This window comes from Amblyomma maculatum, chromosome 9 (genome assembly GCF_055883805.1).
Source record: "Amblyomma maculatum isolate TAMU_Amacu chromosome 9, ASM5588380v1, whole genome shotgun sequence".
Lineage (NCBI taxonomy): Eukaryota > Metazoa > Arthropoda > Arachnida > Ixodida > Ixodidae > Amblyomma > Amblyomma maculatum.
The window spans coordinates 30,129,713-30,141,504 of NC_139352.1; the positions used below are offsets into that span (position 1 = coordinate 30,129,713).

Below are 11,792 nucleotides of genomic sequence, written 5' to 3' on the forward strand. Positions count from 1 at the left end.
TCCACTCTTCTTCTTTTTCTTCCCTTCCTATTTGGCTATAACTCCATTTCATACATCAGCTGCAACGCAGCGAAAGCTACGGAAGTAGTCCGCAAGAAAAAAAAAAAGGCGCGTCACTACGTGCTCGTTTCGTGGCCGAGTGGTTTCTGCAGAAACGGGCTCTATTCCGAGCATACATGTTTGCAATAACTTGCTTCGCGTGCCTCGACATCTTCGCAGTGCGGATCTTATAGAAAAAAATCCGCTCCGAAGAGGCCGTCGAGGTCGTTGCGTTGCGCAGCGCAGAGGGCACCGCTGGCAGGGTTGCGGGGCAGAGAAAACGCCAAACAAAACATACAAATTCACCGAATCCGATCATTTCTCTCTAAAAAAAAGGTGCTTTTTATGGAGTTGATGACAAATTTAAGATGTATTAAGCTTGCAGACAAAGAAACTATTATTTCCTCTCATCAAGAGCAGGCACTATTTTTCATCGTGGATGCAGGGAGAGCAAACAAGAGCTCTAGCTTTGGCAGTGTTGCACTTGATGTATGAAACGGAGTATCCGAAATGTGCTGCTGAATAGCCCAGTGTAGCTTTCACTACAAAAACACAGATCTGAAGCCAGTTTTGTTGTCAAACACACAGTCATTTTGGCAAAAAAAAAGGTAGTCAAATCACTTGAGATTTTACCAAAAGCCCACAGGGAAATATGCTCCCATGCCTTAGGTCTCGATCAGACTACATTCATTTCATATGAAAGCTAAAGCAAGGTGCTAAAATGCCATCGTTTGTTAGCAGAACCTTCAAAGTAATAATTGCATATAACTTATTTACTTTATGGCCTAGTATTCATAATTTACTTTAGTGGCGGCAAAAGACACACGCATGAACACTTGGAAGTGAAAAAGTGGCACGACGTTTTAGAAAACCTGGAACTGTTTCGAGTAGATTATAGAGAAAATGTTTACCTTGTTTTTTGTGTGTTTACAAGGCGTTACAATATGTGTTGCCACTATACTGTGAGCGAACATGCATTTATCCAGGCTGTAGGGTTATTTGAATCAGGTGGGAAATATATTCCCTATGGGTTAAAGGAAAGGCAATTCACAGCATTTTTCGTAGACATGAATGAATATTCTCCCACTTATGTTCCAGCAGACAAAGCACCAAGGAGAACTGAATAGAGTTTGAGGGAGCTTTAGTCTGCAAGCCAACATTGATTTGATGAAAACAAGTCCACCTGTCGAAATGTTGAGGCTTTCCCTCAACCTTTTCTCATTTTTATTTCGTGCTGTGTACCTATTTTCTTCACCTTGTTCTACCCTTGATCAGCAAACAACTTCGGTATGCAAAATACAGATGAAATGTTTCTTACATTGGGGGGGGCATCCACTCAGCTCATACCTTTGAAAAAAGTTTAAATTATAGAAAAGAAATCTGCAACCCAAAATTTCCTGAAAAGTAGAGATGGCGAAAGGCACACTACATGCAAAAAACTACACAAATGCTAACTACATCCAATATAACCTGGTTTTTTCATAACAGGGAAACTGAATTGCAGTTAAACCTGGGTATAACAGAATTGTAAAATGTTCGCAATTTTTCGTTACATCCAGGTTTTCGTTACATGCAGTTTTCGCGTGAGGACCCAAAAGGAGAATGTAGAACGAAAACCAGATGAAGAATTGATGTAAGGGAAAGTACCTTGAAAGTATTTACAGTAAATCAGAATTATTTGAACTCATAGAAGGGGATGTTTCGCGATCTCGCTGATAGCGCGGCGCGACTGCGGCGGCAGCCTCCTTGGCTCGCGCGACGTGTCCATGAGGGAGCAGGGAAAGATGGGGGAAAGATCCTCTGGCTTGGCAGCTGTACTGTAGAAGTAAGCAAAAAATGTACCTTTTCTCATCAGGCAAACCACTACAGTATAATCATAAACCAACGCATAATACTGAAACCTGACCCTTTTCATCGACATTGACAAAGGTAAAAAAAGGGGGTGGGAGGCTTTTGCAGCTTGCATGCAGTAAAGATGTTCATCAGATACTTTTTAGCAGTCTTCAAAGAAAAGTGTCAGTGTTTTTCCCCAGTTCATGTCCTCAAAGAGCAACAGAGATGAACAAACATTTTAATGAACTTGATGCCCAGCTATTTTTCCCTCCTTTTGATCTCGCACAGCTTTCATCCTTGAAAGCTGCTTGAGCCTTCATCCTTTGCACAAAATTTCAGGACGTAGACAGTGAACAGCATAAAGAAGAAATGAGCATTCTTACGAAACTGAACTCAAAAGCTGTGAAAAGCTGACCATAAATGACAGCTCTGTGTGCACTTGGTGATTAAGCACTCGCCGCAGAAAATAACAATATGGCTAGAAACAAATCTAAAATCTACTTTGATGGAGGAGGCTGAACAAAATGTACGAACACTGCATCCACCATGATATGCATTCAAAAAAGAAAGTCCTTCTGCCTTTGCTCTCACAAAGACGTGCCACACCTATCTATCACAAACTACTTCGGTGTGTAAAATCAAGGATCTAATTTCTACTCTCTTGTGGAGTTGGATGAGCAAGCGAAAGTTTCAGCACATTGCCCTGTGATCACTCTGTGTCAGTCGCTACACGCAGTCACCCCCAGGAGCCGGAGGCACCCAGTCACTGTGCTTGCGCAGGTGAACCCCGTATCGCTTGTGGTCGGTGAACAACTCGGGGCAGAAGCAGCAGCGGAAGCGCAACTCTGCCTTGTGCAAAGCCTCGTGCGTCCTAAAGGATGCCCAGTAAACGAAGCCACGTCCACAGTAGCTGCACTGGAAGCTGTCTTTCTTGCGTGGCTGGCCACTGCAAGCCGATGGTAAGATCATAGTTAGTGCAACTACAAGAAAAACATCTGAAAGGAGCTGGTGAACACTACATTTTGCACATGTCCTGTAACTAGCATACCCCTTTGGTGATTCCAACAGAGATTGCCTTCGTCGAGGAACAAATGACTAGAAATATGGCATGGTACAGTGAGTGGGACTTAATGCCTCGAAGCTATACTACAGAAATCGGCTACTGGGAATGACACAGTGGAGAGCTAAGGGCTGATGCTCATGTTGATCATGATGAACATGAGCATCATCATGTTCATCATGTTCATGTTCCACTGATTCCACTGTTCCTTCCATGTGGATTTTTGGTCAGCACAAAGTTACCCATATACTGCTAGGAAAATTAGATTTAGGAATTAGGCCCCTTACTCCTCCATTACAATAAAAATCCTGCCATCAACATTAAATAACTTCATGGCCACTGCATAAAAGTGGGCCATCACTTAGCCTAAGGGACACCAATAACAATGAGAACTGCCTTGACAACCACCGTAGTCTACGGTCACCTTGTGGTCACCTTCGATTAAAATCTATTTTAAGAACTGCATTGTGATAGTAGTCACAAGGAAACATTAAAAAATAATCTGTGATTTTAGGCTATTGAAGCCATGAGGATAACTCACTTTTCTAGCATCAAGTCACCATGCAAGATGCATGGCAAAGGCATGCTTCTAGCTGTATTTAAGGTCTGATATTTGAAAATTTCTTACAGGCAAAAATGAAGTTCACTTCACAAGCACGCAACTCAGTTGCTGCACATCAAAACTCTGCCCACTGGGGGGGGGGGGGGGGGGGGGGGGGGGGGGGGGGGGGGTGAATTAAAGCAAGCACAGGGGGTTAAAACCCAGCATCTCACAAATAAGGTGTGGATGCTTAACCACAGGACCACTGCTATCAGTGACTTGGAAGATGAGTTGACAATGATGGATGAAATTAGGCGTTTAAAAAGGCCAATAAAAATAACTCCTAACACTGAAACAGGTGCTATGTCAAAAAGAAAGAGGAATACCTCACTAAATGAATCCTTGGAAAGAATTGATCATTTTGGCTCTGACATCCCTTTGAGACAATTTTACCCCAACATCTCTTAGTGCGTAAAAGCAGAGCAGAAAAATAAACAGGCATTCTGAGCATTCCCAGCCTCAATGAAATTCCATAAGGAAGGCCCTCATGGCACTAGGCCTCATCAGAATTCATATGAAGGAATTAAAAGCTCACCAGAGTAGTAGAACGATTTAATAGCGGTTGTGTGATCCTTTGCACTAGTTTGATATGTCCAGCTCTAATTATATCTTAGCTAAGCTCAGCCATGATTAAAAATATTAAGCCCTTAATTAAACAGACTGAACTGAGTGCAATACACAATTTGATTTCAAGAATGCTTTACAAAACATACTCATGCATTTTCATCATCATCATCAGCCTGATTATACCCACTGCACGGCGAAGGCCTCTCCCATATTTCTCCACTTAACCCGGTTCTGTGCTAGCTGCATCCACTTGACCCCTGCGAACTTCTTGATCTCATCTGCCCACCTAACTTTCTGCCGCCCCCTGCTACGCTTTCCTTCCCTTGGAATCCAGTTTGTTCCCCTCAGCGACCATCGGTTATCCTCTCTTCGCACTACATGTCCTGCCCATGTCCATTTCTTCTTCTTAACTTCCACTAGAATGTCGGTAACTTGAGTTATTTCTCTGACCCACTCTGCACGCTTTCTATCTCTTGATGTTACCCCTACCATTTTTCGTTCCATAGCCCTCTGGGTTGTCCTCAACTTAAGTAGAACTCTCTTGGTTAGCCTCCACGTTTCAGCCCCATAGGTGAGCACAGGCAAGATGCAACTGTTGTATACTTTCCTCTTGAGCGATACCGGTAAGCTGCTAGTCATAATCTGAGAGTGCTTGCCAAATGCGCTCCATTCCAATCTTATTCTTCTTGTTATTTCCTTTTCATGGTCCGGATCTGCGGTTACTACCTGTCCTAAGTAGACATATTCGCCTACTACTTCCAGTATTTCGCTACCTAATGTAAACTGCTGTTCCATCCCGAGGCTGTTGAACATTACCTTAATCTTCTGCATATTGATTTTCAAGCCTACCTTTTCCTGTCTAGGTCATCAATCATTATTTGCAGTTTATCCCCCGAGTTGCTTAGTAGGGCAGTGTCATCAGCAAATCGCAGATTACTGAGGTATACTCCATCTACCCTTATCCCTAACTGCTCCCATTCCAAGTCATGCATTTTACTAGCGCTTAAAGATATACATTTAGCCCACCGTGAAAACTGCATATATTTTGGTAGTCTAAATTGTAAGATATGTTAGCAATGAGACGAAAATAATGAAGCATCTAACATTTGACAATTAGCAGTGCGTCAAGCATATCACTGGTATATTTAAACCAGGTTTATGACCCTGCCTTAACTGCACAACCCCAATTAATTAATGAATACGACCGGCTGGTTTTCAGAAGTAACAAAAAACTGAAAACAAAATAAAAACAACTAAGCTCATTCGAAATCAGGCAATGAAGCAAGACAGCTACACTGTTGTTGCAGCGCTCTCAACGTGTCTTGCCAATGGATCGTCAAAGAAAGTGTGCTATGCTCCAAAGAGAAACACCTTGAAAAAATAGGCTTCAGTAGCCAGAAAGGGGACAAAAGAGATGAAGTGTGCTAAGAAAAGTACTAACTACACTGTGAGTGCGATCCGCTGCGGTGGTTCAGAGGTTAAGGCACTTGACTACTAACCCGAGTACCCAAGTTCAAACCCGACCACTGTTGGGTATGTTTCGAAGAAAAATGAAGAGGCATCCGTGTGCTGTGTGATGCCAGTACATTTTAAAGATCCCCAGGCGGTCTATATTCTTCTGTATTTCTCCACTAGGGCACCTGTTTCTTCTTAACGTCCCCTTCCTCCCTTTCCTCACAGTGCAGCTCAGGTGTTCATGAGAAGTAGCACAGCTAGATACTGCACCTTTCTTTTCCTCAAAAGTTAGAAACCAAGTAATAGTGATTGCCTACCTAAAGGGAACTATGTGGCAGTGGCATACGTTCACAAGGTGACAGAGCACTCCAAGAAGGTAGCCATAAAACGGGACATACAAATGGTAACTGGGAGCATTCTGATTAGACACCAAGAATGTTGCTGGAAGTAACTAAAATGCTAAGCAGCTCACTCAGTGCGTCGTGATGATTACAACTCTCTTGCCCAGAATATGACATTGGCAGAACAGGCTGATTTTTGAACAAGGCTGACGTTAACAGAGAAAGACATCATTCTACTAATATAATGTACTCTGTCAGTCTTGTGCATGTTTGGATCTAAATGATTGGTGTGATGTGAAAAAGCACCCAGACTGCACAATTCACTGGCCAATATTGGTAAGATGTTGGCAATGTCTGGCCCAACATAGGATGAGCGGATTACCCACATAGAGCCAATATTGTGCTTCCTGGGCACAGTTCTCATAATTGTAGATGATGGTTGACCAGTACCTCTCCTCTGCCCTTCTGCTGAAAAGCAACAACAATGGCGCATTAAAAAATACCCAGTATTCCATATCATGTTTAAAGCACTGTGTATGAATGTTAGGAGCCTATATGCCCCCTGTGCAAGGCTGCAAGGGCAAGAACCATGTACATATGAGACATCCTTTAAATTTTTAATTGCATTCTTAAACATGCTGGTACTAGGAGCCCAAGAAGGCGAAATGATACTTAGGCTTCAAGGAACATTTGGAAAGATTTAAATGACTAAAAGGATAGCCAAACCAAAGACAGAAGCATCACTATAGTGATGCTTCATGTGTGTGTGCATGAAAGAAAGATGGATTCAACAGTGAACACACAGTAAATCCTTCTGAAAATTAGCAACACCAGAAAAGAATTAGTGCAGTAATACAAATGCACAGACCTGTGAGGAGTTTCCTGCAACTGAGTGCATGGCTCCCTTTCAAACAAAATTGCAACCAAAAGTTGAAAAATCAAGCACAGGTAAAGATAAAAACGCCCCATCACGATGGTGTAGTGGTTAGGGTATTTGACTACCGTGCCCAAGGATGCGGGATTGAATCTCGGCCCCAGCGACCATTTTTTGGTGAAGGCGAAAAGCTAGGCGCCCATGTGCTGTGTGATGTCAGTGCACGTTAAAAAACCTCAGGTGGTCGAAATTTCCGGAGTACTCCCTACGGTGTCTCTCACAGCCTGAATCAATTTGGGACGTTGAACGTTACAAACAAACTAAACTGAATTATTGTATACCACTGCTCTGTAGCTCTTATGCCCGAATGACAATTAATTGCTGGGATAGACATCAAGGACATTTGAAAAGTTTTCATTCTGTTAATTGCAAAAAAAAATGTTTACTGACTAATAATTTGTACTTTCTTGGAATGTCAGTGTGCTATGTCTGCCCAGAGACTATCTGGCCTCATCCAGGCTGTCAAAAAATGTGCAGGCCCTGAAGCTTGACTGACATGATACATTTCCCTTCATATTTTCACCTAAGGTTTATGTGTGCTGTGGTCAACAGCTAAACCGACAAGGCCAGAAAGTAAGACCGGAAAGCAGACACCACCAGAAATCACAGCATTATAAAAGGCACAGCATACAAGACAGCTTTCTTGTCAGCCACACTCTACATTCTGTGACCAAGTACTGGTTCACCGTGCAGGCTAACTACTCTACGACCAGAAAACTTTGCATGGCATTGAGTCCCATTTCTTCTTGATAGTTCACTTAATATTCGGTGTGCACCACTTCATTATTTCGTGCACTGTCCATGGTGGTGGGCTACTAACCAGCTCACCTCCAGGTATAATTAAGTTCCAAAACTAAGTTCATTGACGCAAGCTCCACTGACCTGACCAACGCACAAGGGGAAACTCAGCTTGCCTTCAAGAATGATGTCTGGTGACACATAGCTAAAGGAAGGCAACAAGGATATTACAGAACCACAAGGAAAATAAGTGCTAAGCAAGTGTCTGTAACATAAACCGAACGTGATATCTACCAGACATGTCAGGCCATCTAAATAAAGACTACCCACGGATAACTATCGGAAGTCTGTCCCCACTGGAGTTAGGATAGAGAATATGATTTGAATATTCCAAATACCTGGCATGATCACTGGGACTGAAGTAATCTATCCAGAGAAAAAACTATTTAAACAAAAAAAAAATGCATGCTTTCCATGCATAGATTAGGAATAACCAATGGTTTCATGCAAGCAATATTACAGCATATTTGAGCTCACATTAGAGCAAACTGCACTTGTTTTTGCACAAAAATATTACATGTATGCTGGCCAAAATGAGGTAGCATATGCCATGATGCTCGTGCTAAGCAACTCAATGCAAAGACTCAGTGGAACAACTAGAAAAAGGAATAAAGGTAATACATCGCTGACAATAAGCAATAGAGGATGGATAATTGAAATAAACGGAAGAAATAACGTTGTATACCTACCTTGAATGTCGCCGTAAAGGACCATACGAAGCGTCTCGCTTGGCGTCGACATCCCTGGCAGGTCTGCCAGCCATGGTTCCGCCAAGAATTGCGATGTCCGGAGGTGGCATCACTAATAAGAAACATCCCATGCACAAATCACTGATGGCAGACTGAGAACTAATGGATGTACAGACACTATCAGATGAGGTCAGTGCGTAGATTTATGGCCAGGTTGTTCGTCTTTGTATTATGAGGTATAACTCACCAAAGCGGCTAACAAGAAATGTTGTAGTAGACGCTCCAGATAACTGACCACCTAGGGGTTCCTATGTGGATGTCTTGCGTTTTACTTTCATCAAAATGCGGCAGCCGTGGTCAGGAACAAACCTAGGCCTCTCAGCTCGGTAATCGAGTGCCGTAGCCATTCAACTAAGCGATGGGCCCTGCCGAGATGTATGCTTCAGATTTTTACAACAGGAACTGAAAGAACATGTTATCAAATTTGCTTTTGTGTACTCATGTGCTTTTGTTCCAGCATTCTCGCATTTATCTTTTCTGCATGAAAACATTGCGCTCTATGCAAGCATCCAAAAATCCAATAATGATGAAGATAGGTTGAAGATTGTACGTCCCTGCCAATTTTCTCGCCTGATTGCTATGTTCTGGGCATATCATACATTCACTGAAATATTTTAGCCAAGAAGAGACTACACACAGCATGGAAGTAAGGTGAATTTTTTCATACTCTAGTTTCTTAGTGACTGCAGTTAACATTTGGCTTGCCCTACTTGATTCTATGATGCCTTTGGAACCTAGAACCAGCACGCACTACATGCTCCCCCCTCCCCCCCCGCAGCTTTATAATGCGTTTCCAACAACATATAGATGGTATCAAATTGTCCCACTTCAAACTTGAAAAAAAAAAAAAAAAAATAAAAAAAATAAACCCACACAAAACATTTTCAGAAAAAGCATGACATTGCTCATAAAACTAGAAGCTTGAAATCACTTCATATTACCACTGATTTCTCTTAAGCTTATTCCTGGAGAATATAATGAACAATTCAAAGTTCAAAAGGGAAGATAAAGTAGTACAAATGAAATAATGGCAATAAAGACAGAAAAACACAAGCACCTGACTGAGTGAGTGTTTGTCTTTCTTCTATTATCGTCATTTTGACTGTGCTGCTTTCATGTTTCGTGACAAACTGACAAGCTCTAATTGCTACCCTTCATACGAAAGGCAAGATTTAGTCAGCTGGGAAAATTTAAGAACCACTGAAATTAGTTGCAACTGAATGGTGGATATGCCTTTAAAAAAAAAGGGAATGCCAAGCCTAGCAGCACTTGCAAACGCTACTGAGGCAAACATAGCAACAACAAATGTAAAAACATTTCTGTCTTAAATTTGGCACATCGTAGCACATGAGCAGCAATAAGTGGAAACAAGCCATTATACAGCATATATCGCACACTCTGTTATGAAAAGCTTTCTCGCACGACAATGAATCAAAACGAAGGTCCAAATTTTAACAGGAGCTGTGCACGCTGGAACCATGGTTGCACACCTGAAACATAAGAGAAGACAAAAATGATTATGAGTGTGCATATGTTGCCTCGAACAATGCTCTGAATTCTGACTAGAATGAAATACATTTTTCAATAGTGCGACCAAAGATGCAGCGTTGCATATTATGACTAGCAGTTTATTGGTATCATTCAAGAGGAAAGTATATAACAGTTGCATCGTACCTGTACTCACCAATAGGGCTGAAACGTGAAGGCTAACGAAAGGGGTTGCACTTAAGTTTAGGACAATGCAAGGGCTATTGAATTAAAAATGGTAGGTGTAACGCTAAGAGATAGGAAGCGCAGTCAGAGAAATAATTAACTTGAGTTAATGACATTGTTGTGGAAATGAAAAGAAATGGGCATGGGTAGGGCATGTAGTGCGTAGAGAGGGCAACCGACGGTCGCTTAGGGTATCAAATTGGATTCCAAGGGAAGGTTTGGTTTGGTTTTCTGGGGTTTAACGTCCCAAAGCGACTCAGGCTATGAGAGACGCCGTAGTGGAGGACTCCGGGAATTTCGACCACCTGGGGTTCTTTAACGTGCACTGACATCGCACAGGAAGGAAAGCGTAGCAGGGGGCGGCAGAAAGGTGGGCGGATGAGGTTAAGCATTTCGCAGGGGCCAAGTCGATACAGCTAGTGAGGGACCGGGTTAATTGAGGAGATATGGGAGAGGCCTTCGCTACGCAGTGGGTATAATCCGGTTGATGGCGATGAATAACAGCCAAGTTCATGATTTGCTATGGTACGTGACTCAGTTGTAAACGCTTTTTTGTATGACAGTTTACGGGGCTAAAGTTTTCATTTGCTTTATCACTAGGAACAGAGACTGTCATATAGGATATTTACCTGCATCTCATTGGTGGCGTTGACAAGCTCAATAGTTGTTATATATTTGACCAAACTTCATCAGGAACCTATTCTCTACCTAGCACACCAGCGAAATATGTCTATCAGCGTTGTTCGCGAGAACTTGAGAGGAAAAATCTCGTTCCTTGCAGTATCAATTGCACACTGCTTCCTGCATGCAGTATTTGTAACTAGAAAATTCCACTAATGTAGCACATTAAAGCTTATAAAAGGCTTCGATCTACGATTATACGGGCTACCGAGTAATAAATTAAAGTCCTGAAATAACACAATAACAGTGCACTACACAGGCACGTACAGCTACAACGCAATGTATTGTTAAGTGGCTGGCAATAAAGTTCGCTTGCCTAACGCCGCGCACCAGGAAAGCAAGGAAAAGTGCTAACACACATATAAATTCAAACTATTCGCAAATGTGAACCACACACAAGCTCTAACGACACAAGAACAGGCGTAAGCGATCGGCGGCAAGGGTACTTATATTTTGTGGCAAAGCGTGAGGAAGTGAAAAGCAAAATAAGATGCGACGTCATGTACGCGGAACCATCCAAGAGGCGGGCATCAGTGAGCACGGAGGATTAATAGCATTACAAATGTTCGGTTACATTCTCCGCGCACGCAAGTTGATTCCGAATGTCACCAACACTTTCCACCGGCACCGCCAACTGTCAAACGCCAACTGTCAAATCACGGACGCGCGCGATGACAGGTTTACGACTAAAAACACAAACTCGCGTGGGTACTTCTCAGTTTAGTAGTAATCACTACTCTTCCTTTTTCGAGTATATCTTGAACAACACTGAACAAAGAGTTCGGAACACAGCAAAACGCCAGTACCAAGCCAAAACTGTGAACCATTCCATGCTATGCGTGCGCTTATCAAGGTACCTCGGTTTCGGTTCTACTTTCGCCAGTTTACCCTTTCTCTATGGTTTACCTTTGTGTGCAGGAAAATGTACCTGCATCACTGCATAAAAATTACACTGTGACTAAACATGTGCTTATTTATTCAAAAGCGGTTTCTGCAAGTAAGGTTTTTATAAGCTTTGTCA

The 11,792-nt window shown here is 42.4% G+C and overlaps 1 protein-coding gene across 5 annotated transcripts; it reads right to left on the bottom strand.

The window, feature by feature from the left end:
- Positions 1-1,035: 1,035 nt before the first annotated feature.
- Positions 1,036-11,714, bottom strand: LOC146178728 (GDNF-inducible zinc finger protein 1-like). 5 transcript variants are annotated; one of them, XM_084578485.1, is made up of 5 exons: positions 11,578-11,714; positions 9,773-9,867; positions 8,318-8,429; positions 6,283-6,364; positions 2,688-2,818 (listed from the first exon to the last, which is right to left on the bottom strand). In XM_084578485.1, the coding sequence occupies exons 1-5, from the start codon at positions 11,601-11,603 to the stop codon at positions 2,744-2,746; spliced, it is 390 nt and encodes a 129-aa protein (XP_084434611.1). In that variant the 5' UTR covers positions 11,604-11,714; the 3' UTR covers positions 2,688-2,743. The 5 variants fall into 5 exon arrangements, with proteins under 5 accessions (XP_084434613.1, XP_084434609.1, XP_084434612.1 ...); XM_084578487.1 differs by lacking the exons at positions 9,773-9,867; positions 11,578-11,714 and adding an exon at positions 9,435-9,766 and having other exon boundaries at positions 1,036-2,818; XM_084578483.1 differs by lacking the exon at positions 6,283-6,364 and having other exon boundaries at positions 1,037-2,818; positions 11,578-11,711.
- Positions 11,715-11,792: the final 78 nt, after the last annotated feature.

Coding starts and splice junctions, on each gene's coding strand:
- LOC146178728 (XM_084578483.1), bottom strand. CDS start 11,603: ATGGAATGGTTCACAGTTTTGGCTTG. Junction 8,430..9,772: donor AAAGCTTTTCATAACAGAGT/GTGCGATATATG, acceptor GTTTCTTATTAG/TGATGCCACCTCCGGACATC. Junction 2,819..8,317: donor CCTTTACGGCGACATTCAAG/GTAGGTATACAA, acceptor ATCGGCTTGCAG/TGGCCAGCCACGCAAGAAAG.